Consider the following 26,845-nt stretch of genomic DNA (forward strand, 5'->3'; position numbering starts at 1 on the left):
TGAGTCAAGGGGGTTGCGGGGGTGGGGGCGCTGCAGGAAGAAGACAGCGATTTCTACTCTGGCAAGCTGGCAAACAGGAAAGCCTGAGAGTGCTCCTGTTACATGTTCTGGGTAAATATATCAACCCACTCATACTGTGAAATGAACAACTGAACTGACAAAAAAGTAAGGGAAATGACCAGAGGCCAGAAACAATAGGACAATAGGAATTCAGGCCAGGGAATGGTGCCATCATGCTCTCATGGGGCTCACAGAAAACCCAGGGCCCAAGCAAGATGGGCAGTGAAGTCACAGACATCTGGCTGAACCCCAGACCCTGAGAGGCTCCACGACCAGGAGAGACTAAGCAGTGGGGTCAGTGAGGACGCTGGCCTGTCTTAGACCTGACTCTCCACCAAAGGCATGTGCACGCATGCACCTGCCTCCTGGGACATCTAGAAACCACAAGTCGGGCATTTAGTTCAAAGACTCCCTCGTGGCAGGCAGAGGAAAGACCAATCTCCCTGGGAGAATTCTCCATCAACAGAGCTCTTACTGCATTTCCAGATAAAGTCTTCCCAAATAGAAGCCCGTAATCAAACCACAAAAACTCCCTCTAGAATAAGGCACTACAAGTGAGAAGCAGCAGGATTTTGCTTCTTCCTAAAAAGCCACTGAAACTGTGGTGAAGGAATTCCTTTTAAAGGCATAAAACCCATAAGACAGAGAAAACCAGAGTGCAGATGGCAGCGAAGCAATCTCAGGAAACAGGCAATCAGTCACTGACAGATTCAAGAACACAGACGAGGGTGAAAGTGAGAATATTCAGAAGGTGCAGCCGTTGGTGCAGGACAGGGGCTGGAGGGCCAATGACAAGAGGACTTGGGAAGAGTATGCTCAGAGCTACTGATGAAGTGATGGAGCACAAGGCTTCACCCCAGGCTCCCAGAGGACCAGGGTCTTCCCTGGAGGGGAAGGGATCAGGGGGGTTACAGACACAAGGGCCGCGTGGTTGAGGCAGACACTGAGGACCACCCCTAGCCACGGTGGTGCCTCCCCATTCAGCTCCATGCTTTCACCCCAGGCCCCAGCCAACTCCAGCAGAAGACTAAAGAAGATCGGAAGGTGACTCAAGAAGAAACCAACCCAAGAAGAAAAATGGAAAGTCCTGCACCCAGGTTTCCCTGCAGGAACACCTCCAAAAGGAACCTCTGTCAAGTCTGGAGGCCATGTACCATCAACTAGAGGGACTTAACAGAGGAAGGGGGGTCTCTGATATGAGAGCCAGACAGGGAGGGAGCAGATGGTCAGAGATGCTCCCCACGGAGGTGAAGGACAATGTTGTGGTGACACCACACTGAGGCTCTTGGGGTGCAGACAGAGGGGGAAGGAGTCCCCAGAAGCAGCACTACAACATCTGACGTGTGAATATCCAGAGGACAGATTTAAACATCTGGGGGATCTGAGCTCGAATTCACCGATAAATCCATGGAATGTCAACTTGTGGGGGGAAAAAAATTCAAGATAATAAAAAGGTTTCTGCAGGAAAGCAAAGCAGCCCAGCTCCAAAGAGCATTTACGAGACTATGAAACATGAGGGGCGGGGCTGATGGAGCTGACCACGGCAGGACCGCACTAGGAGGACAGACGGGTGGGGACTCGGCAGGGCCGGCACGCGGGAGCAGGGCCAGCCTACCTTGTCGTCGTCCTCACAGGTCATGACGTTGGAGAAAGGGATCTCGGCCTTGAACATCTTCCGGCAGTGCATGAGCTGCACCAGCAGGTAGCACACGGTCTTGAACTTCATCCTCTTGGCCGGTTTTATGTCTGAGAGAATCAGCCCCGGAAATATCTGTGCAGACATGCAGCAAAGAGATACACTGTGAGTAACAGGCACGTCCTGCCTCTTGGGCGGGGAGCGCAAATGTGATGGGGCAGAGGGGTCACAGGCAGCTAGCTCAAGGCCTGCTGCTCGCCAGGGAACAGAACCACAACCCAGCCCCCAAACATGCAGCTCTCAACTCCACCCAATGCCTCTGAAACCAGAGCAATGCCTGAATCCCGGGGCGGATGTGTGGACATCACCCAACTAGGTCTGCACCACGCTGGTGAGTGTCACCCACAGGCCCACCAGGGTCACTCCTGTAGACCTCCCCTTCTGCCTTTTGCCTTTTTGTCTCCCTTTTTCACCCCAAATTCCTCCAAAGGGGCTGCTCATTGTACAAACCATATCATCCTGCTCATCCTCAAAGCGCAGCCCTGACTGATGCTGTAGTTTAATTCTGCATGACAGGGCGGCATCCACGCGGGGCCCCAAGGCTCCCTCCTACAGCTCAGAACCTCCTGCATGCAAGCAGCCGCTCCCAGGCCTCCCTCCTCGGGCCCCGCCCTCTGCTCCCCTGTTCCCAGGCTCACCCGAGCTGGCCAACCAAACCTCTCACCCAGCCCTCCTCCAGCCCACCTCACACCTGCCCTTGTCATGCACACTCACTCGCCTTCTCCAGGAATCAGCTCACCTCACCCTACCTGTCCTTCCCTGAGCCCCACTTCTCTCGCCTTGCCAGTGCTACCCCATCCAAGGTCCCCATGCCACATGGGTGCATGTATCCCAGCCTGGAGAGGGCTAGACCAGGGAAGCACCAGAACAGCGAAACCCAAAGGTCTCCCTCACATCTGACCTGCTTGTGTCCAGAAGGAGTACCACAGCCTCTTGTGTCCAGCGCCCCTCACCTTAGTCCTGCACCCCCACCTGAGCCCTGCACCCTCTCCAGAGCCCTGCACCCTCGCCTGAGCCCTGCGCCCTCACCTGAGCCCTGGAAGTGGCTCAGTCACCCTTGATCATGTCCAGATCACTTCCCCAGGGTGGAGTGACCTTCAGTGCCCACACAGGATGGTCACAAGCCTTCCTTTGTGCACAGCACCCCTTAATCCACAGTACAATCCATCACTGACTTCCTGCAGAAGGTTCTCAAACCTAATTTGCAGGAGAGGCAGCAAAGGCCCAGGGAGGTGCAGGAGGACTCAGATGGCCCAGCCCTTAAGGACCCCAGGGCCCCAACTCCAAGTTCCCTCCCCGCCCCTCCCCCTCAGCCCTCCCCACACATGCAGCAGGCCAGGCCCAGCACACAAGGTCAGTGGGAACACCCTCGAGTACGCAGAGCTCAGGGCCTGAGAAGCAGCGATCTGAGGAGAATGAAGGCTCTGCACAGGAGACGCTCTCAAGCCTACCTTTCGCCGATGTGAGGGCACAATAAAAAAGGTCTCGATGTTATGAGTTTTCAGAAAACTGTTCCTCTCGTGTCCGTGTCCCGGCTCCACCTCATAGTCACCGTTCAGGCACGCCAGGGTGGTCTTTGTGATGTGAACCTTCCTGTGGAAAAGGGCATGGAGATCCCTGCTCAGAGTCAAAGGGGGGCCTCCCCCACAGGGCTGACACTCTGCAGGGTCCTGGCAGGGATGTCCCCTCCCCAAGGGCAAGCTCTGGAAGGACCACTCAGGTTCCCTGGGGCACAAGCACAGAGGGCTGGAAGGTGGGGAGGAGCATTAGGGGGACCCAGAGGGAGGGGAACATGTGCAAAGAGGGGTTGAGAGCAAAGAGAGCTGCAGGCAGAGGGGAGAAGGGGCCAGAGGGGAACTGAAGGGGAGGAGGGAAGCAAGTGTCAGGATGCAGAAGGGACAACGAGGGATGCAGAGGGCGGCGAAGTGAAGGAGAAGGAGGCCTCTCCCCAGGCCGTGGTCTGTCCCCAAAATCCCCAGGGCGGGAGGACTCGGCCCAGTGTCAGGTCCTGCAGGGGGAATGGCAATGCTCTGCCTCCTCTGTCCCCCCAACCCCGCAGTGCCCGGAACCCTCTGCTGAGGCCACTTCTGGCCACACACAGCTGATCTGATGTCTGGTCCTCATTGTGCAGCACTGAACACAGCTGAGGGCTCTCCTCCTCCCCAGGCCCTCCTCCTGACGCCTGCATTCCCTGCATTCCTTCTCAGCACCCTGCCCCTCCGCTGCTCCTCTTTCTGCCTCTTGGCTCCCCTTCTCTCAGGGACTCTCACTCTCCCTCCTCCTTGTGCTCAGTGTGGAGTTCCAGAGTTTCAGTGCCCCCGAGGACCTGTGAGTCCCTAACTGACCTCTGTGCCTGGGAAGACCCAGTCTGACTGATGAAAAAGGCCCCCCCGCCCCAGCCCTGTGTCATGCTCCCCTCTTGTGCACTCCGCAGAGTGCTCCCTGTGGCCCCCCAGTATGTGAAGCCCACCAGGGCCAGGGCCTCTGTCTTTGCTGCTGACACTCCCCTCTAGGAACAGCGCTGCATCCGTCAGGCACTCTGTAATTACTATGCTCCTGGCTGGCGGTCCTTCTTTTGTGGGGGGCGGGGAGAGGAGTGTCTCCGAAAGGTGGGGTGGAGGAGAAGAGGAAAAAAGGAAGCCAAGTAGAGAGCGGGCATGGGGGATGAGGCCCCTCCTGGGGGTCTGGTAGATGGAGTCAGGGGAGCAGAGCTACAGGTCAGCCCCAACTTGAAAGAGGCCCTGGCCAGGTGAGGGGGCCTGTGAAGAGCTCCCTAACGGTGGGAAGTCCCTGTGCTTGTCCAAACATGGAGCTGCAGAGCAGGTAGGACCCGTGGGATCTCAGCAGGCAGGGGAGGATGGAGGTGGGCAGCTCCTGTCACCTCCTTGCTGGCTGATGGTCTGGATTTTGTGCCAGACCAAGGGGCTATGAGCACAGCTGCCAGAGGGGGAGGGGGCAGACACAGTGAGAAGGTGTTTACAGTGACCCCCTGAGACCCTGCTCTGCAGGGCAGAGAACAGGATGGGGGGAGCACTGAAGGACAGGGTGCGGGAGGGAGGAGTCAGGGCCTTCCAGGGTCCCCCCGGGGGATGCTCAAAGGCATCCTGGTTGAAGACAACAATGCCAGGGTTTTTGAGCTCACTTAGAAATGCCCTAGGCTTCCCAGGTGGCACTATTGGTACAGAACCCACCTGCCAATGCAGGAGACATAAGAGACGTGGGTTTGATCCCTGGGTTGGAAAGATCCCCTGGAGAAGGGCATGGCAACCCACTCCAGTATTCTTGCCGGGAGAATCTCATGAACAGAGGAGCCTGGAGGGCTACAGTCCATGGAGTCAAAAAGAGTCAGACACAATTGAAGCAACTGAACATGCAGAAATGCTGTGGCCATTCCTGGGACAGATGCAGTGAGGCTTTGAGGAAGATTTTCCCTTTTTCTGCTGTTGGATTCTAATCTCCAGGCTCGCTACTTCCTCAAGTCCCATAAGCCTCCCTTTCCTGATTTCAAAGCCACTCTCCAGAGCACGCCGAGCAGCCTCGGATGCCACCTGGCCCTCAGCCAAGCTCAGGGCCTCAACACATAGAAAGGGGACCCCTGTTTCTACACTCCCCCCTGAGGTCAGGCCAGGAGGGAGGAGGAAAGACGTGGCCCAGAGGACAGCAGGCCTCTAGGGTGAGAACAGGATGCCTGGGGGCAGGCAGAGGACAGGCAGCCAAGGCCAGAGGGGCCACAGAAGAGGGCACAGAGCTTTGCCCTGAAGTTCGGAGGAAGTGTGCAAAAGCAGACACACATGTGCAAGCGTCTAACGCTCAGCTCTAGCCCCTGGGAACCACAGCTGGGCCCAGCAGCAGCTGCAAGCACAGCCCATGAACCCCTTAAGGGGAGGAAAGCAGGAGGGTATGACTGAGAGATGAATGTGCCTCAGAGCCCCCTTCCTGCAATCACGTCATCCCCCTGCTGCCCACTGCTCATGGAAGGAGGGGAGCACCCGCTCAGCTCTCAGATTAATGTTTTTACAGCAATACGATGCCTTGGCTCTGTGGAATGGTTTGAATAAAATGAGACAAAGGCAGGCAACTGTAATTAGGAGGCATTAGAAGTGCACGGACCAATGAGAAACACATCCTCATTCTAGAAGAAAATCTGTTAATTTCCCTAGTGGGGCGCTAAACCACAACGCTTTCCGCTGTGTAAGTCTGAGAAAGAAAGTGAAGTGAGAAGCAGCAGTCAGCACTCTGGACAGCTCCCAGCCAGGCAGACACGGGGCTGTCAGTCACCACCACCTCCTGTCAGCTTGCCTGCTCTCCGTGAAGGCCAGGAGTCTCAGTCAGCCCAGCACAAGCCCCTCCAATTGTCGATGGGGGCTAGGATGGCCAGGCTTCCAGGCCCTCCAAGCAGAAGGGCCAAGTACTATCCCCTACCCCTGCCCTCAGGATCCCGGACTTACCCAGGCAGGCCAGCGGCCTCCATGACGTTGGCCAGGGTCACGTCGTTGGACCACACATCATACTGCCACTTACGCAGGCCCAGGACCCCGCAGAGGACCCTGCCGGTGTGCAGCCCCACACGCATGTTCAAGTCCACCTCAGTGGCCTCAGCCACGGACCTGCAACAAACATAGACACAGGGCGGAAGCTGGGACCCTGCAGTCTGCTCCCATAGTGCCATGAGCACAGGACAGCAGAAGCCTGGATGGGACGGTGGTCTCCTGACCTAATTAGCCTGACCCCTGAGCTGTGGCCTCTGGTGGGCAGGGGTCCCTCCAGGCTGGCTCCCCCAAACTCCAGGGCCACTGCTCAGCTCACAAGGCACCGCACCTCCCCTCCCCGCTCCTTACCCAGGGCAGCCACAGAAGGGAAACAAGCCCAAGGTCCTAGTCCCAGGACCCTGATCCTGCACTGTGTACCACCAACCTGATCAGGGGTGCTCATGCCTGCTGCCTACCCGGGGGCCAGCGTAAGAGCCATGGGGAACATGTGACGGGGTCCCAGAAGCCCCAGGAATGGTCAAGGTTTGACCCCAAGTTCCCTGACTGAGAAGGCAGGCTAATCCTGTGGGGAGGCCCAGGACTCTGCAAACCCGTCCGAACAACAGGAGAACTTTGTGGGACGTAAATTGTGCCACAGTCAACTCACGGGAGAAAACAAGATGAAACGGGTAGATGCTGAAATTAGACTGCAGGGCCAGTGTGCACTCCACCTGCCCAGCCGCTCATGTCCCTGGGCTCTAGCTTCCAGCAGAGGGTGGCTTGAAGCCCTGAGGCCCCCAGGAGAGACCACCCTTGGAAGTGAGGGCAGTGTCAGAGGAGGCATTTGGGCAAGGAAATGGGAGATGGTTTTTAAAGCTCTTGGAAAGAGAAATCAAGGCAACCTGTAGGTGGGCAGGGCTCAGAAATCCCCTCTGGGCCATGAAGATGCCTGCAGGGCCTCTCCAGGCCCACAGTGGAGTGAGATGCGGGAGGCACATGACAGGCTGTGATCACAGGTCAGAGCACAGCAGACGCAGCGCTGCCATGGGGAGACCCTCTGATGCCATGTTTCTTTTTTTTTTTTTTTTCCACTTTTCCCCAAAAGGCAGAACAGTCTTAGAGCGTATTGTTGAGGAAGCAGTATCAAGGCCTGCTTGGTGTGCTCCAAGTGACAGAATTGCAAGGAAGCGTGAGAGTGGGCAGGAGGTCAGTCACGGCTCCCCTGGCCCCTCCACCCTGGGTGGGTGCAAAGGTGGCCCTGCACAGCAGGTGTGTTAGAAGTTCCAGAGCAAGAAGGGAGGGAGGCTGAGCCACACTGGGGGACACAGCAGGCCCGTGATGAGGACAGTTCCATTCCCCTCACCCACCCGCAACTCCTGAGAACCACCAGCTCACTGTTCTCCAAAGAAAAACCCTGAAGGACTAAAAAAAAAAAAAAAATTAAAGAATGAGGAGCTTTGAGTGATGTTGGAATAAAGAGACTGGGAATCTTCATCTGGAACAAAATGAATGTGACCAGACACAACTTAAGTCCACAACATCACAAGGAGAGTGAAAAAGAAGGAAGGTCCCAAAGCTTTGGCTCACCAGGCCTCTGACAGCGAAAGGAGCCAGTTCTGTGCAGAAAGGAAGACAGAGATGGCCACCAACAGGAATGCCAGATGGAAATGGCTAAAAATCCCCAAAGACTCTGAAACCCATCATCTCTTCATAGCAGGTTATTGATAAATGATGCCCCTACTAATGATTCGCAATTTATTGATCATCAGAACAAGAGTAGCAGTGTTAAAGAAGGGAACACTTATCCACCCAGGGGGCCCCACTGGCCGAGCCCTCAGAGCTCCGCCTCCCCAGCCCAGCTCTTGCACACTCAGCTGCTTCAATGCCAGTGTCCTGTCTTCAGACCAAGGACTAGAGGCTGCAGCCAGGAAGGGACAGGATGAGGGGGTGTGGTCGAGGCGCAGGAGAGGGAGGACAGAGCGTGGGGGGAGCACAGGCCAGGGAAGGTGGTTTAAGAGAAATGAAGGCCTCTGGGGAAACCCCATCTGACCTGGCGACTGACCACATCGACCTCTGCCCTCTCCTGGCTTCAGTCTCACTGTGTGCAATCCAGCGTGGGGCTGAATGAGCCCCTGCAGGCTCTGAAAGCATTCAAACTCAACTCTAGTGCCCCTCAGCACCCACATCCCGCTGCTCCTATTGCATGGGCTGTGGAGATACTAACAGGCTCCATGGGGCACTCCAGCAAGAGGGGACGACGATGGCCAACCTGCTCGGCCCTGAGCTGCCGCCACTCTGCTCCACAGAGGCCAGGATTTGTCAGCATTACTGACGAAGTCCCATTTGTCATTAATAACACAAGAAGAATCAGGTTCGCTGGACCCAGCCCACCTGCCAGGTCAGCGTCCCCCTCACCTGCCCTCACCCTAACTTCTACTTACACACTGCTCATTTACCCACTGCCTGTCCACAGGCGCCCCCACTGGCCACTGCCCCCTGCCCAAGCAGCCTCCACTCAAACCTTCCCCTCAATCTGGCCTCTAACCAGGAGCAGCTCTGCCCATAACTGGTCACTTCATCCACCAAGGGCCTGTCCCCCAAAACCATGGCACCCAGGGGCCCCAAAGGTGAGCTAAGATGCCAACTTCCTGGCTGGCCTTCCAGCCTAGCTCACCATCCTCTGCATTCAGGAGGCCAGGCCACAGAATCAGATACATCTATGCAGGGTCCAGGGCAGCCTGGTGTTCACCTCTGAGAATCTTAGAAGTATGCATGTCACCAACTTATAATAAAGGTTTTTTGAAAGTCTGGCTGTCCACATATCTTTAATACCTAATTAGCTGAATATATTTTGAATGTGTATTTTTTTTCAGTTTTAACTTTTTTTCATTCATTTGCCGATCTCCAGTTAAAGGTACCAAAATAAGAAAACTAAAATTTTTTTTTTAATTTTTAATTCACAAAAAGAAATCAATTTGGGAAATGTAAATAAGTAAACTTGCAAAAGGTGTTTTGTGCATTTTAGGCATTTCTACTGTTGCAGCAATCGAAGGAGGGCAGGGGGACTTCTGGGACCCACGTCCACCTCCCTCAAGAAAGCCTTCAGGGGTCCCTGGTATGCAGGACCTTCCCAAGCTTCCAACCAACCAGGCAGCCCAGGATACTCTACCAACTCACTCCATCTGTCATCCCTTCCAGCAGGTTCTCAATTGCACTAACAGATGTGCAGTTAACTGGACAATCACTTAAGATAAAACTTTCCTCAAGAACTGTCTCACTCTAAGGACTTCCCTGGTGGTCCACTGGCTAAGGTGCCTTGCTTCCAATGCAGGAGGCCTGGGTTTGATCCCTGGTCAGGGAACTCGATCCCACACGCTGTAACTAAGACCTGGTACAGTCAAATAAATAAATAAAAATAAATATATATTAAAAAAAAAAGAACTGTCTCACTCTAGATCACCAACAAGGACCTACTGTGTAACACAGGGAACCATACTCAATACCTTGTAATAACCTATAAGGGAAAAGAACCTGAAAAAGAATATACACATATGTATAACTGAATCACATCTGAAACTAACACAATAGTAAACAACTATACTGTAATTTTTTAATTGTATAAAAAAAATTTTTTTTTAAAGAAAAACCATTAAAAAAAAAAAAAAAAAAAACTATCTCACTGAGGAACATTTACCAAGAACTGAGAAAACTGAGGAGGGGGAGAATGGGGCCTCCAGAACCATCAGAAATGACTTTTGCCATTTGAGCATCTCTTCTCATTCGACCTCCACTCCAGCTGGGTACATCGGGTCTACCCATGACCTGAGCACAGACAAGCTGGCCCTTACCAGTTCAAAGATGGGTCAGGGAAAGAAGAGCACACGCCATTCACTTCTACTTATTATAGTGAACTAAAAATACCCAGACTGCAAGCAAAGCCATGTTTGGATTAAGAATTTAGCAAAATGGTACTTGTATGTTTGGAGGTCTGACTTGTGATTGGCTAATTCCTGTGATGGTCGAAGCACTCCCGGTGGAGTGGACAAACCCCTTTCCTGCAAATGCACAGAATCAAGATGCTCCAGAGCCCCAGGGACAGAAGCCACCCCGCTGGCTCACCCTGAGCCACTCCTTTTTGGAAAGGGGAGACTTGATGATTTGATGTCTGCATTGCCTGGGGATCCAGCATCTTCCCTGCCAGCCCATTTAACCTGGGATCCCATTTAATTCTCACAACAGCTCATTTCACAGCAGAGAAAATGTGAGGATGTGAGGAAACTGAAGCACCAGCTTAAGGATGGGACAGGGGGCCCATCTGTTTCCTTGGGCAGGAAGCCCCAAACCACTCAGGAATACCTGAATCTGGAGACTGATGGCTTGAACCCTAGGAAGTGTTCATGTACCAGACGCGGCTGCAGAGGAGCAGTTCCTCAGGACTGACCTAATAATATTCAAGGCCTGATGAAGGAAAGCTGGTGCTGGGGTGTGGGAAAGAGTGGCGGCACAGATCTCACATGGGCAGCACACCCTATGGTGGGGGGCAAGGGGACATAGGTCCAAGCAGCATGATGCCACCAGGAGTCCTAGAGAGAGAGAGAGAGAGAAACTTCAAGGTCTAGCCCCTGACCATCGGGCCACAGAGCCCAGAAGTAGAGGCCAAGAGTGGGTTCCACTGCCCTGGATTTCTGCCAGTCCAGGCTCACTCAGAGCCCTGGATGTCATGAAGCCGACACTCCCATTTTACAGATGAGGAATCTAATGGCCGGGGTCACAGCTCTGCAAGGGCAAGCCAAAGCCAGTCATCACACTCACTGGGCACGTAAGGCACTTCCCACTCTACCTCCATTCCTCCCATGGGCAGGTGCCATCTGGCCAAAACCAGCAATATATATAACTTTAAATTATTATTAAAAATCACACCAACAGAATTAATCTGTGGTGTTTCTTTTAAGAGTGCATTGCACACCTTAATTAGGTCCACAAGTCTGAGAAAAGGATCTGATTTGGGTATTGAGAGCAGACAGGGTCCAGATGCCCCAGAGCAGGAGCCCAGGGGCCCTCGGGGTACCAGCCTTAGGCACTGCCACTCTCCTGGGAGGGTAAGAGTCCTCTGTGCTCAGTTGCTCAGTCATGTCCAATTCTTTGTGAACCCATGGACTGCAGCCCATCAGGCTCCTCTGTCCCTGGAAGCCCTGGGACTCCACATTCAAGGCAGTACTTTTTGCTTTGTCTTTTACACAGAACATGACAAATCTTTTCATCTGTTTTCCCCATAGAAATGAACTTTCTACCAAGCAGAAAACAATATCGTTCCCCACTTGCCGTCCAAGGAGACCCTCGACCCCTCCATTCTCACACAAGTCAGAGCTGGTCAGGCCGCTCACCTGCCCTGGCAGAGATTTCTTTCTCGGTTTTTATGAATCTCTTACTACACTCCTCTCTATCCTGCGATATCAAATGCTTGACCCACACAAGTTGGTCCTGTGCTCACAAGGGTCGGAATGGACCACCCTGTTTCGAGATGATGCTGGTGGATGCACCACCAGCAGAGCATCAGCCTGAAAAGGGAGCTGACGACAGTGGTCCAACATACCACAGGAGGACAAGAACATTCCTGATCCTGAGCATCCGAATCACCACGCATGGGATCTGTAGGAGATGCTTTAGGAATCTCATAACCATGCAAACCATCCCTCCTGCTTTTGGACTTCCTCTGTCCACTCAGAGGTCCCCAGGCCTGCAGCAGACCTCTCTGTGGCCTCGGCCAGGGACATCTCAGCACTGCAGCCTCTGCTGCTTCCTGTGAAGCATGACTCACGGCGCCATGCCCACGACCCAGGGGCACCTGTGGCCTCCCTAAACAACACAGCGGTCAACAACCAGCCTCTCCCCCAGTTCAGCTTCTTTTTCCAGAGCAGGGGCTACATACTGAAATCACCTGAGGGTGGGGGGTACTTATCCACTCTAGACCACAGCCCAGATCAGCTGCCATGGGCTCTCTGGGCAGAGCAGCCCTTGGGGGTTCAATTCGCCCAGGCAATGCTGACACGCAGGTCCTGTCTCCTGAGAAGTGGGCTCAGACCAAGCATGCAGTCTGAGCATGCTGAGCACCCTATTTTTACACACAGTATGTGGACCCTGCAATCCGCCTCACAGGGATGGTGCAGCAAGCCTGCTGTCCACCCCTGTCTCATTCCACTCTTGTGCTATTAAGTCTCTTCTCCCGAGTGTGAGACCACACCAGGCCGTGGTAACCCCACGCACTGAGCCGAAGCCATCTCTCCATGCTGCTGAGAAGCTGAAATGTGGATCTATGCGCCACCCACCATCTCACCCTCCCAGCTCCAGACCTTCCTTAGCCAGACAGAAGGCCCCCTACCGCCTCATCCCAGGCCCTGACGAGCACTGTGAGGAGACAGAGTGGCTAAGAAACCAGCAGGCAAGCCTCCCAGTGTTCCAGAAAGACCAGCTCCATCTAAGCCTCTCTCCACAGAGGACACCTGACGCCTGGATATCTGGCCTCATGGGCTAGCACACGTGATTCCTTTTCAACTGGGATTTAGCCAGATTTGAGCCAAAGCTTTCCCACAACCAGGGCTTCCCTGGTTGTGCAGACAGTAAAGAATTCGCCTGCAATGCAGGAGATGTGGGTTCAATCCCTAGAAGGGGAAGATGCCCAGGAGAAGGGAATGGGTACCCACTCCAGCATTCTTGCCTAGAGAATTCCATGGCCAGAGACGCCTGGTGGGCTACAGTCCATAGGGTTGCAAAGAGTCAGACACGACTGAGGGACTAACACTTTCCCACAATCAACTCCCTGAGCATCTCATCTAGCTAAGCTAGAAAGGTTCATTCTTTTGACTGGACTAACGCACAGTTCCTTGGAAGAAAAACTATGACAAACCAAGACAGCATATTAAAAAGCAGAGACATCATTTTACCAACAAAGGGCCATATAGTCAAAGCTATAGTTTTTCCAGTAGTCATATACAGATATGAGAGCTGGACCATAAAGAAGGCTGAATGCCAAAGAATTGATGCTTTTGAACTGCGGTTTTGGAGAAGACTCTTGAGAGTCCCTTGGACTGCAAGGAGATCAAACTAGTCAATCCTAAAGGAAATCAACCCTGAATATTGACTGGATGGACTGATGCTGAAGCTGGAGTTCCAATACTCTGGCCACCTGATGGGAAGAGCCAACTCATTGGAAAAGACCCGGATGCTAGAAAAGATTGAGGGCAGGAGGAGAAGGGGATAACAGAGGATGAGATGGTTGGACAGCATCAACTCAATGGACATGAGTTTGAGTAAACTCAGGGAGATAGTGAAGGACAGGGAAGCCTGGCATGCTGCAGTCCATGGGGTCATAACAAGTTGGACATGACTGAGTGCTAACAGCAACAACACACAGCTGACAATACCGGGATCACCACGGACAAAAAAACGCAGCCCCAACAAAATGCACAGTAGGGACTCCCAGAGGCAGAGCTCCGCAGTGCAGGCAGGGCACCTTCACCCAGCACCTTGCCAAGAAGCACTGGTTCTCTGCAGCCACGACACAGGTGACCCACCTTGGACACACTGGCCAGGACAAGGCAGGCTGCGCGGTGGGGCGGGGTAAGCACAGGGCACTCACGTGATGGTGTCGATCATGTCCAGGCCCATCTCCACACAGCAGTGGGCGTGGTCAGTCTTGGGCTGAGTGAGGCCAGACACGCAGTAGTAGCAATCTCCCAGGATCTTGATGCGGCGGCAGTGGTTCTCCTTCAGACGAGAGGGCAAAGGGCAAGTTAGCAATATACCTGGGGCCGCCAGAGCACCTGCTCCTCTGCCACCAGAGGCTGAGCTGGAGGCACAACCTAGACCAGTGTTCAGGCAACCCCCCCGACAGTCAGGGCACCTCCAGAGCGCAGGCGTTCCCCATGGCTGGGACTAGGGTCACTTTGGGGCACCCCACACTGCCCCACACTCCTTCAACGTTACCGCCCTTCAGTTCACCAGGGCCAAACCCACAGACCCTTCAAGGTTGGGAGGCCACCCCACGCCCAGGAGCCAGCTCCTCTCCCCAGGGAGGGGTCCTCTCTCCCAAGAGGGGCTGGGACAGTCTGACCACCAACTCAAATCATCATGTGATGGCTCTTCTGGAACATGCTAGACCCCTACCCACCCCAGGAAGGGCCAGGCCACACGGCTCTGAGCGCCCCATAGCTTAACCCAGAGTTGAGGTCCACAGGCCATGTGAGCAGCTCTCCCTAAAGGATCACCAGCCGGGGTCTAAGCCCTAACCTCACCATTCACAGGGAACACCTCAGAAAGGCATCCTATACCACACAAGGTCTCCTCGGACATTTACACAATGGGAAGAATGCTGGCCCCACCTCGCCCTCAAGTTGAGGACAGAGAGACACAGGAGACCCTTGCTACCATCCATCCTGCACCAACCCATCGGGGCTGGCTATGATGACGATGGTGGCTGTCGGCTTTATACAAGGAGAGCCTTAAAACAGCATTTCTGGGACATTTTGCATTCAACACCCCTTTATACCCCATAAATAACTGAGGACCTCAACAAGTTTTCATGTAAGTAGGTTAGAGCTATGGATATTGCCACATAAGAAGCTACGACTGAGAAGCTTTTTTAAAAATGTATTAATGCATCTAAAGTAATACACGACCCTCTTCCCTTCCTCCTCCCTCCATGGAACATGTTGCTGTTCACTAGGACCCCAAAGTCGGGAGAGTTGGAAGAAAAAAGGAAGTGAAATAGATTAGTGCTGCTTCAGATGATACAAAGGATTCTGAAGACAGCATCGTCCGTGGGGAGGGTAAAACTGTTGATTCAAGTTAGAGTGTTGGATTATTTATGGATTTTATTTATATGTTTTTCCACTAACCTTGAAGAACTTTAATAAAGGAAACAAAAACCATTAAAAATAAATAAAGTAACAGTAGCCAATCCATTATGTATTAACAAGAGTATGTAACAAATTTTATGAAAAATTATGACACTTTCCAAAACAGCCACTATGAGAAGCAAGGTTTTGTTCTCCCTTTTGCCAGTCTCGGTATCTGTCTTCAGAAGACAGCTGTTTTCTGTGTTCCATGTTCTGATTCTATTCTATTCTGTCTGTTCCAGCTGATTCTATGTTCCACCATTCACTCCATGGTCTCTCCTGGAGGACGTCTGTGAAGGAGATGGGCCTCACACCACCTGTCCTTGGATGAGACGCATCTCACAGCCCCCGGATGGTCTGGAAGCCCAGAGCTACACTGACCCCACTCTGAGAACACACTCTATAAATTATATTTAGTTCTGCTCTTCATTTTCTTACAAACGAGTTGCCTCCTGCAGGTTTTCTCGAATGCTATGAATTCTCAGCGCCCTGGGATGGGAATTCTCAGCCTTCCCCACCCATGCACTGCCGCAGGACACTCTCCACCAGGCAGAGGGGTGGGGGACAGGCCATGGCCAGCATCCCGATGCTCTTCGGAGCGGTGATCTAGGCATCAGTGGAGGGGGCGTCCTCTATGCAGATGACTCAGTGCCCCGCTCCTCCCACGGGGACACTCGGTCAAAGAGGAGGAGGAGAGTGGACGTTGCCCCTGTCGGGAGGGCTCTGGGAAAGCCCAGTGACTGGGTCTGCCTCAGCCTGAGCCCTGAAGGCACCTGCTGTGATCAGGGAGCTGGCCTCAGGGAGGTCCAGGATCTGGCCACTCAGCCTTCAAGTGACCAGGGGCAGTCACTCATCCATCAGACACCTGCCTCCTCGTCTGCAGAAGGGATTTCCCAGTGTCCCACAGGCAGACTATGCTGCGGCTAACAGAGTCAGGGAGCCCAGGGCCAGCCAGGTGCAGATGTCCACATCATGGAGCCAAGGGCCAGGCTTCTGGCAGGCAGCCTTCTCCAAGCCAGCAGGCAGCACTGGGCTCTCTTCCGGAATCTCTAGCATGTCCGCCCCCACCTGTCTCTTCACTGCCAGGACACGTGGTGTAGATCATTGAGGGACAGCTCCTTCCCCCATCCCCTCACCACCTTCACACTCAGGCTACCTTCACTGGACCCAAGGGCCCAGGATGAGACGAGGGTCCACTGCCAGGTTCCACTGTTCCCTGGGCACAGAGACCCTTAGTGGAAAGCTCATGAACCCCAAACTCGTCCAGCTTTCCTCCCAGCTATCCATCTGGGGAACTAAACCCCTCCCTCTGAGGAGCCCACAGAAGTGACAGAACCTACTCCACTTAGGCACTGCTCCTGAAGAAGATTCCTCAAGGTCACCAAGGCCGGATTCTGGGGACCTCAGGTATGACAGGTGTCCCTATCCATCAGCATCCCCCTGGGGCATGAGTGTGGGTGACCATGGTCGTCCCTGCATCCCCCAGCTCGTGTTCCTGGCCGTCTCCAGGCCCCATGATCCCAGCCTCCGGTTTATCTCTGTGTGTCCCCGACAGGACTGTCCCTAGACTGGAAGGTGTGGACAGGTGTGTGTGTGTGTAAGTGAACGGACCATAAATTCAATAGGCTGGTCAGAAGTGGCAGCTGTACCATCAGATTCGAAGGAAAATCAGAGGCCATGGGTGGGGCTGCCCCAAACGGCCACCGTGTGAGCCTGACTGTCCCCTGTGACACAGATGCTCAGAGTGGCCGCCATGGAAAGGGGAGTCTCTGTGGGGCTGGGGAGGCTCTCTGATGGCCGGACCCTCAGGACAGGAGGCGTTGGAATAACGAGGTGTAAATGAAGATGAAGGCAAGCGGTGCCGCATCAAGCCTCAGGAGTGACCCTCCCTGCCCAGCGTGGGGGCTCTCCAAGGGAGGACGAGAGCATCTAGCAGGTGACATCCAGGCCACAGGCTCACAGGTCCACCGCATTCTGGGGAGAGCTTCCTAGAAAAGAGCCATCCTCAGCTGGACCCATCGACACAGTCAGGACTGGGAGGATAATTACAGTCAGTCAGTGACACACGTGTTCTTGGCGACCATCCTGAGGTGGTCCCTTCCAGGCCGGCTCCACCGCAGGGCAGCCAACACAGCCCAGAACAGACTAGGGAAGTGAAATGCTAACCCATCGCCTTGATTTTTTTTTATCTCAACTGTACCAGCTTTGGTTAACGAGCTTAAGAGACCAAAAAAGGTTTTTTCCGTTGCTTTGGGTGTTTTAGATTACAACACCTTCCCTGTAACTAATGAAAGCCGGCTCCTGGAGTTCCCCAGAAGGAGCGTGACAGCTGAACAGCTGTTTCCCAGCCAAAGTGAGAAAGAAAATGGAGGGGGAGGGCCGGAGGAGCTGGCTCAGAAGGGACAGGAGTGACAGGGACATGACAGACAGAGCCCCCTCAGGGCAGCAGAGGAGCTGCAGGAGGATCCAGGGAGGAGGGTCTCACGCTTTGGTTTCCAGACATGTTCTGCAGGCTCGCAGGTCAACTCTGGACCTGACTGGCCCTGCCAGAGAGGACGGCAGAGATCCTCAAGCTCAAAGGCTCTGTGAGCCTGCCCCACTGGCCCCAGGCCTGGGAAGAAGCAGAAAATTCAGTGGGATCAGGAAGACCCACTGCAATTTCAGAACCCAAAGATGTCCAAACCTCTCTGGGGCTGAGGGTGACTCTGAAACGGAAGTTCAGAGAGGCCAGAGGCCATCAGGTGGACCCCATGCTGCACCTGGATTCTAGGAAGGAAAGGAAGCTCCCAGGACCTGGTGGCAGCACCCAGGGGAAAGGGAGGTGCAGACGGAGAGCTGGAAATGACCCAGCAACTGCACCTGATCCCCAGGTGACTGCATCCAAAACCCAACTGGCTGAGTCATACTAACTTTGCACGGTATCTGGCTCAGTGGGAAAACAAAGGGTCCCAGAGAGGCTGGCTCAGTCAGTCAGTTAATAAGTTGGGCCCAACTCTTTGTGTCCCCGTGGACTGTAGCCTCTCAGACACCTCTGTCCATGGGATTTCCCAGGCAAGAGTACTGGGAAATGACAGGTTGTCATTTCCTTTTCCAAGGGATCTTCCTGACCCAGGGACTGAACCTGCTGTCTCCTGCCTGCATCTCCTACAATGGCAGGCCTGTCCTTTACCACTTGAGCCACATGGAAAGCCCCCACTGAGGCATACTCTTCAATAATAAACAGTCACATGTACATATCTGCTCCTGGTCTCCAAAAGGAACAATGGAGGGGCAACCCCAGACACAGCACAGATGCCTATATGCATGGGGTGGGAGAGACGGTGGGACAGGGCAGTATGTTGGCCCTGCAGATACTTGGCAGTATCCAAGTATCTCGTCTTGGACTCTCCATTGTGGGATGGAGCCATGCCAATATTTTATGTACTTGAAAAGAAAAATTAATTTAAAATACTGATGCCTAAAAATCAAAACCAAAATAAATTAAACCTAACTGTAACCTCACTGACAGCATGATCACACAGCAGAGAACTATTCCAAGTGAGGAGAAAATACATATTTGACCGTATATCAGTACTGTGTGCTACGCTTAGTCACTCAGTCATGCCCAACTCTTCGCGACCCAATGGACTGCACCCACCAGGCTCCTCTGCCCATGAGATTCTCCAGGCAAGAATACTGGAGTGGGTTGCCATGCCCTCCTCCAAGGGATCTTCCCAACCCAGGGATGGAATTCAGGTTTCCCGCATGGCAGGTGGATTCTGTATCCTCTGAGCCACCAGGATATACAGCTTCTCTGGTAGTTCAGTGGTGAAGTATCCGCCTGCAATGCAGGAGACACAAGTTCAATCCCTGGGTCAGGAGGAGGGCATTGCAACCCACTCCAGTATTCTTGTCTGGAAAATCCCATGGACAGAGGATCCTGGCAGGCTGCAGTCCATAGGGTCGCAAAGAGTTAAACACAACTGAAGTGACTGAGTACACATGCACACACACACTAGTGGGATGTAATCCAAGGACAAGATAACCACAGAAACTACTAAAGAAATCTTAGATTGTATTCAGTGGTCTTATTGAGGGTAATAATATTGTTGATGCTATTTTGAATCAATTGTACATAAAAGAATGAAACAAAAAATTATAATACTGTCATTAGAGTTTCCAACATCAAAGGAAAAGAGACACAAATGTAAAAATCAAAGGACTAAGTGAATTGGAAATACCCATATGAACTCAGAATTTGTTTCCATTTTTCTAAAAAACATCTTCCACCTCTGTCTTTTGGAAAGTCACAGGGCCAGAGACAACCCGGATTACAGGCTGGAAAACCCATTTCCTGCTGAGAAAAACTAGAGCTTCTGAAAAATGCCACATCTGTGTATGAGGCAGGAATATGCTAGGAGGGTGTGGGCCAAGTCACCAGGAAGCAGGAGGTAACCTCAGGCTCATCCCCTTGGTGGATCCAGTCCTGAAACTTGATAAAGAAATGAAAAGAATCAAGCGTTCACTGAGGATAACCAAACAGCTCATGAGTAAATGTTCTTCATTCTTAAAGAATCACGAGCTAATAAATGCAGAAGAAACAAGAGGATCAGAAAACTGACCCTGAGTGTGGAAACCCTAGTGAATACAGATCAGCCAGGCTTTTGAGGCAACTGCTGTGACCCTCGGGCACATCGTCTTGGGAAGCCCATAACAACACAGGAACCTCAGATCCACACGTCCCGGTGAGAAGAGGCCAGCGAGGAGGGAGCACAGGGGAGAAGCAAAGTGATCAGGGAAGTGTCGTTAACACAGATGAGAGCTCAGGACCTAAGGCAGGCACAGAAGGTCAGCTCCTTCAGGTGTCTGGACAGGTCGTGAGAAGTACAGAGCACACCCACCCCTGGGGCTGAGCTGCCACCAAGGGCAGGAGCATCAGCAAGGAAAAACCAAAACCAAGACACACCTGGCACATCCACTGAATACAATGTGTGTATCCATCTGGTTTTTTGGTTTTTGTATGCTATGAAGGTCTGATATCTCAGGGGCCTTGCTGGTAGGAAAGGATGCCTCCTGCTTACCAGGGCTGGCTAATTCCTGGAGACAGTAGACAGCTTGTTCCTATCCCACTGGCAGATCAGAGCCCACACTTTTTCTGTGGACTCTCATACTCCTGCCACTGTTCCCGCCCTAATCACCAGGGTAGGGACCAGGGGGGCAGGAGACACCAACAGCCCAGAGCCCTCACCATCCACACTGTCCAGCCCTGTGTCTGCTCATCGCCATGGAAACACCTATAAAGCCCCGTCCCCCTCTCCTAGCCTCTCTGCCTCCTGGGCACCCCGTGGTCCCTCCTCTGCGGGACTGTGATTGATAGAGTATCCTTCTCTGGCCTTAGCCCCCCCGCCATCACTGTCACCTCTGAAAAATGGAGCATTTTCTGCCATATCAGTAAACAAGGATGTCACAGCCATCGGAGATTGCAGCCCTCCGTGTGTGAGCCCGTGAGCCCTGAGGGAACTCAGGAAGGAAAAGAATACCTGCCATCTAGCAGCCATCAGACTGCAGCCACTCACTACCACTGAGCCCAGAGGAAACTCAGGACATGAAAAACCCAGGAAGCGGCCCCAGATAGCTGAGGGCATATCAAAGGGATGATTCCACTGAGCCCAGACTTGCATCTTCCCATATACAGAAAAGCACTAAGTTCCTTAACTTGGGTTATCTGTTTTTAATTAAAAATAATTTTTTGATGACCAGACTATCTGCCCTTTGTTGCAAAACTTCTATATAAACCTGGCTCTCTCCTTGCTTCCTTGGAGCAGTTCTCTTGGGATCACTTGAGATACTGTCTCCTGGGCTTGAAGTCCTAAAAATTCCCACCAAATTAAATGTAACTCTCAGCTTCTGGGTTGTGAACATTTTTTAAATTGACACCTCCATAAATTAAAATCCACAGGCACCACCCAGACATACATCCATCTCACGTGAATCCTGACTGAAACAAATGAGCTCTGAAGAAGAGACGCGTTTGAGACAAGCAGGGTGACGATGCCTAGAGCAGGATTCAAACTGGCACCGGCCACAGCGTGCCGGACAGAGGAGCCACTCTCCAAGGCTGCAAGGATGTGGCATGGTGGTGGGTAGGATCTGGGGGGAGGCTGCAGACCCACAAGACTGGCCGGATGTTAGTTCCTATCAAAGAGGATTGTGAGTGCCTGGGGGCGGTTGCTATGTTACTGTCTCTAACTTTGTGCATGTGTGAGTTTCCTAAAATCTTCAAGGGCAGGGTTTACATCTGACTTGTTCCCGCTGCATCCCCATTACCCAGGACAACTCGGGCACACAGTAGAGACCTGGCAGCTGTTTTCTGAACCCAACTAAGGACACGTGCTTTCTCGGTGACACACAGAGGCACCATATCCTCTTCTGCACGGCACTCCAGGCCCCTCCAGGCCACCCTGCCTGTCCCTTCACTGCTCCTCCGCACCGAGGCCTCAAGCCAGCCTTGCTCCCCACATCTCGCTCCTCCATCTGCCTGGAGCACACCTCCCCACATCCCCACATCTCGCTCGTCCCTCTGCCTGGAGACACCTCCCCACAAAGGGACCTCAGCCACTGCAGCTGCTGAACACAGTTTCCTCCAGCAAACGGGGTGGGCGTTTCCACAGTGGCCTAACACAAACGACAGACTCATTAGACTTCCAAACATCTACTGGTTTTTCAACAACAATATTTATTCCCTGCTAATCAAAGGATAGTTAAAGAAATCCAGGTTCATTATCCAGGATGCAGAAAGTTCAGAAAATTAAATATTATATCTTACAGCTTAGCAATAACCATGGTTACTCTGGGATATTCCATTCCAGACTTCCTTTTTCTCTCTGGCACTCGTGAGTGTGTGCATAGAATGTGCACACGCAGTGTGAAATTCCATTCTATCCTATTCTATATGCAACTTTACATTCTACTTTGATCACTTGAAATCGTACCCTTGGGTTGGTTTTCCAAGCTGAGCTCAGGTGATGGTCCCATGGCCGCCCCCTCCAGGCTGTGCTCACGATATCTCTTTACATCCTGACCATATGTCATTCAGCAAAATCCGGGTTTCACAAAACTGGCTCCAGGTCTCCCTGGCTGGGTTGTAACCTCCCTGGCCAAGGCTCTCTGACTCCGTTCGGGGCTCCAGTCCGCCCCTCACCCCACCAACAGCATGTGCAGGCAGCTTTGCAGAAGGAACACTGTCGAGCAGAGGCACAGCTGGACTCTGAGCACATGTCAGGCCTGGACGTGGCCAGCTCCATGCGGCCGTGGGACCAGCTGTCAGAACAGGAAGGTATGACCCCCTGAAATGACCCAAGGACAGTTTCCTGAGGGGGAGGAAGAAAGATAGGGATAGGAAGGATGGACAGGAACATACAGCCAAGCAGCTTAGAACTGGGTGGGGAGCTCCGCCCTCCGACAGGCCTCCATGGGTCCCTTTCAGAATCATCCAGAGTAACACAAGTAACTGGGAAATAATGCCCTCACTAACACAAGTCATCACGGTCATCCATCAGGCACTGGACCCCTTATACTCCTGGCCAAGTGCTCCTGTGTCGGGTCCTCATGGTCTGGGAAGGCTTCCAAAGCGTCTGAGTTCAGGGACAACAAGGACTGGCCAAGCCCAAGGGCTGATGTCCCCAGGGAGAGCCCCCGGCAGACCCCGCATACCCCAGGAATGCTTGGACCTAAAGAGGGGAAGCCTCTGCACTCGTCCAAGCTCTCTAACCACCCATGATGTGTGCGGGTCAGCTGCCTGGCCCTGGGCACTGGCCTGAATCCAATGCATCCCTTCTCGTGCCTGGCAATGGCCACGCCGGGGTCGAGATCAAGCTCTTGCTGGAAACAGTCCCTGAAGGATTCCTGGTGTTAAGACCAGAGCTGAGGACCATGCTCTCACCTGCCCATAACCCCTGAGGACCAGTCCGCCTGGCCCAGCCGACATGAGGCCAACATGGACCCAGGCTCATCTCCGTGGCTGGCACTCCAGGAACCTTCCCCACTACCCCCACGCCTGCTGGAAACTGCCAGGGGGGCATCTGCTTTGTCCAGGGAGACCACTTTCCCATGGGAAAAACTGACATCCAGAGATGGGCCCACCCCCAACAGGTGGTGGTGGAGCAAGGCTAAACCCAGAACAGGTGTTTCTCCGTAAATTCAAAGGGTGTGGCCAGTTTCTGAGATACACACAGACATCAGAGCAAACACAGATCTAAAATAGATCCAATAAATGGAGGAAAGGTCAAAAACACAGTGCACATCTGCGGTCGTCAGCCGTGGATCAGGGTAAACAAACCGTCAGCGCCTACGGAGATGCAGACAAGCACACTGTGAGTCTAACCACCCGCCAGGGGCCTTCATAAAGGAGGATGTGTTTGCATCCCCGGGGTCGCCACACCTTCCACACAGGGCGCTCGGACATAAAACAAGCACATACACAAGGAAACACGTCCGGTGCTCCTCAGAACAGGACACAAGCAGATAAGGGTGAAAATATACTGAAGACACAACATGTCAATGCACGAACGGAGAAAGAAAGCAATAAATAAGAAGCAAATGAGGCCGTTTTAATTTTGGGCTTCTTTACGGTCAGTCACCTCAACAAGGACAAAAGATAGAAATTGCTTCTAGAGAAGAAACAATTTCTAGGGAAGTCGGAAGCTGCACTGGAAGGTACATGGCAAGTTAGACGCTGTAGATGCAAAGATCAGCGAACCTGAAGGCGCAGCAGTATAAACTGTCCAAAATTAAATAGAAAAAAAAAAAAACCAAAATTTTTTATAAAGATCATCATCTTGGACTTCCCTGATAGCACAGTGGATAGGAATCCACCTGTCAATGGAGGGGAGATGGTTCAATCTCTGGTCCAGGAAGATTCCATATGCCACAGAGCAACCAAGCCCATGCACCACAGCTACTGAGCCTGTGCTCTAGAGCCCAGGAGCCACAACAGCTGAGCCCACGTGCCACGGCTACTGAAGCCCACAGACCTTAGATGTGACCTGTCCTAGGCAATCTCAAAACCCCAGTGCTCAACCCACAGCACAGAAAAGGGGGCAGGCATCCTGAGATGTCACCAACTGACCCCCAGCAGTCACGTTTCAAGTCCAGGTAGTTGTCCCAGAAAAGGGCAGTGCAGGCCTGCTCCAAAGACCCCTCCCTCCACCAAGGTCAGCCCAAGTGACATCTGCCAAGGAACAGGAGATGCAGGGTGGCCCGCAGGCAGTCCACACACACACAGGGCCCCACAACCCAGCCAGTGCCTCCGCCTGCCCAGGGCCCTTCACTGGAGGTGTGACTGGGTTCATGCAGCCTCCTGCCATCTGCAAAGGCAGCAAGCACTCTGGTCCCAGGGGAGGAACCAGTGAGGCTGAAACAACAGCCAAGACCACATCTCCACCAGAGGATCCACCAGGCATGTCCTGGCCCCAGGAGCAACTTCATCAGATGAAGGGGGTGGCTGTACTTACCGTGGCCAGCTCGTCAAACTTCCCGAAGAGCTCGTTGAGGAGTTTCACCAGCTCCTGAGCCGTGCACTGTGACGCCAAGCCCGTGAAGCCCACGATGTCTGCAAAGAGGATGCTGCAAGACAGAGAGGTACCAGCTGCCCTCTTCCATGGGCTCAGACAGACGTCACCTGAAACCACAGCCCCCCTGCGTATCCCTGCTGGATCCGGGACAAGACTGAGGTTGGGAGAAGCCGGGGGACTCCTCGGTCACAGAGGGAGGAAATGCTGGAGCCACTCAGAGTTCCTGCTGACTCCTCCCAGGACACAGGGAGCAGCTCAACGTCCACCAGGCCTGCTCCACTTTCTGGGGTGGCCTGGTGATGGGGTCATGGCTGGTGGCAGGTGAGCAAAAGTGACATGTTCTCAAGGAATGAGCAGCCCTCACACCATCTCCCCACCCCTCCCCCCACAACTGATGCCAGTGACTGAGCCCAGGCCTTGTCCAAACCCCCCAGGGGTGCTGTGCTGTGTGCAGGGCTGCCCTTCGGTCAGCTGCAAGGGTGAAAGCAACATCTCTCTTAGATGCTGGGCATCCATTTACTACAGTACCCGTGTCAGGGTAAACAACACCGTGTCTACCCACAGTACACAACCAGCAACCTGGATGCTGCAAAGACTTTAAAAGTCTTAAGTAACGAATCAACACAGAGGATCAAGGCCCGACAGAGAACTTGTAAAGCAACAGAGAGCTTCCCCTAGCTATACATTTGGAAGTGGTGGGGTTCCTGCTGATCCCCCAAGCACCTTGATCCCCCACAGGTGTGGGGATGATGGAGAGCTGACCAGGGGCCTAGCTCAGAACAAGCTGCTCCATGGGAACCATGAGGCCTGATCACAGAGTTCCTGGACCAGTACCAGGTGTCACCTCCAAACCACTCACCCCAGGGGAACACCCCTCACTCTTGAAGACACTGTATGGCCAACTTTTGTCACCTTCAGCCAAAAGCACCGTCAGCTATGAGACCTGGGAGATCACTCACATGGGTACTGGAGAGATTGACGAGACATAAACGTGCATCTCCAGTTTAAATGAAGAAAGTGATGTGTACAGGAATCTGTTCTTTTGACACAGTTGTGTTCATATCTTAATTCCTGATGCCAGATCTTAACTCAGGGTTGAATTTTCAATAATACCTCATGTCAGAAAGTGGGGACCCACATTACAGGCAGAAAGTGGGAACCCACATCTCAGAGAGGCTTCTGTGAGCAAGCCAAGTGCAGAGAGCAGCTGTGTTCACCCCAGGCCAAGTCTCATATGCCGTTATAATCCTCTAACTGCAGAAGAGCATCCCCCACTGAGACTGAGAGGAGCCTAAGGATGCAGACCTGACTTGTACATCCCACTGTACCAAACACAGAGCAACAGGAGACACATATCTGTGTTAGGAATGAATGAATGGGTAAAAACTGTGTCTAGGCTACAGGTGTGTCACTGATACTGAGAAGCTGAGCAGAGGGACTGCAAGAGTGGGTGGAGACAAACAACAGTTTTCTTCCCTCTGTTCAGTATAAAATTCAGGCTTCTTCACACCTCTGAGGATCCACCGTGTTTTATTCCTTCTCTATAACCACCCATGCATTCTCACGCCCTCCTCTAGCCTCTGGTTTCTCAGCCTCTGCTCATTCATTTAGTTCCATGAACACTGACTGAGCACTGCCCACCTCCACGCTTGGAAAGCCCCCAGCATTTCCCTGCCTGTCCTCCACAACCTCCACAACCAACGGGAAACCTCACCCCTAAAGCACCCAGGTAGCGGATCTCTTACACCCCAGGCCCCTGTCCTCAGGAGCTCAACATCTGGGAAAGAAGGCTCAGAGCAGGGACAAAGCACAGGGAAGCAATGATAATGGTAAGGCTGGAATTCACCCACTTCAAGGACTCAGCCAGGCTGGAGCAGGGTCTGGAGCCTATCCAGGGATTTTCCAGACAAACAAGAAAGGAAGGAAGGAGGAAAGAAGAAAGAAAAAAAGGAAGAGGGGATTGATTCAGAAGTGCAAATAGTATGTGGAAACTAAGAACGGGTGAACCATATAATAACTTATCAAAAGCTGAGAGAGGCAGACTGGCTGGGACATGGACACAAGCAGTAAGCAGTGAAACACAAGTATCCAAGAGGAGAGGCTCCGGAGTGTGGCGAGAAGTGACGGGGAGAAGTGTTGAGACCTTGGATTCCAGAAGGACTGTCCACGTCTGCT

At 53.0% G+C, this 26,845-nt stretch overlaps 1 protein-coding gene across 2 annotated transcripts in view; it reads right to left on the reverse strand.

Moving 5' to 3' along the window:
• The window catches only part of ADCY1 (adenylate cyclase 1), a 105,160-nt gene that overhangs the window by 46,568 nt on the left and 31,747 nt on the right, over positions 1–26,845 (reverse strand). For both annotated transcript variants that reach the window (XM_006051280.4, XR_006552889.2), the window contains exons 4-8: positions 24,611–24,722; positions 13,862–13,989; positions 6,205–6,363; positions 3,208–3,349; positions 1,676–1,831 (exon numbers count right to left, since the gene is read on the reverse strand). In XM_006051280.4, the coding sequence (XP_006051342.3) occupies positions 1,676–1,831; positions 3,208–3,349; positions 6,205–6,363; positions 13,862–13,989; positions 24,611–24,722 (697 nt within the window). The remainder of the gene's footprint in view (positions 1–1,675; positions 1,832–3,207; positions 3,350–6,204; positions 6,364–13,861; positions 13,990–24,610; positions 24,723–26,845) is intronic.

This window comes from Bubalus bubalis, chromosome 8, assembly GCF_019923935.1.
Source record: "Bubalus bubalis isolate 160015118507 breed Murrah chromosome 8, NDDB_SH_1, whole genome shotgun sequence".
Taxonomy (NCBI): Eukaryota; Metazoa; Chordata; class Mammalia; order Artiodactyla; family Bovidae; genus Bubalus; species Bubalus bubalis.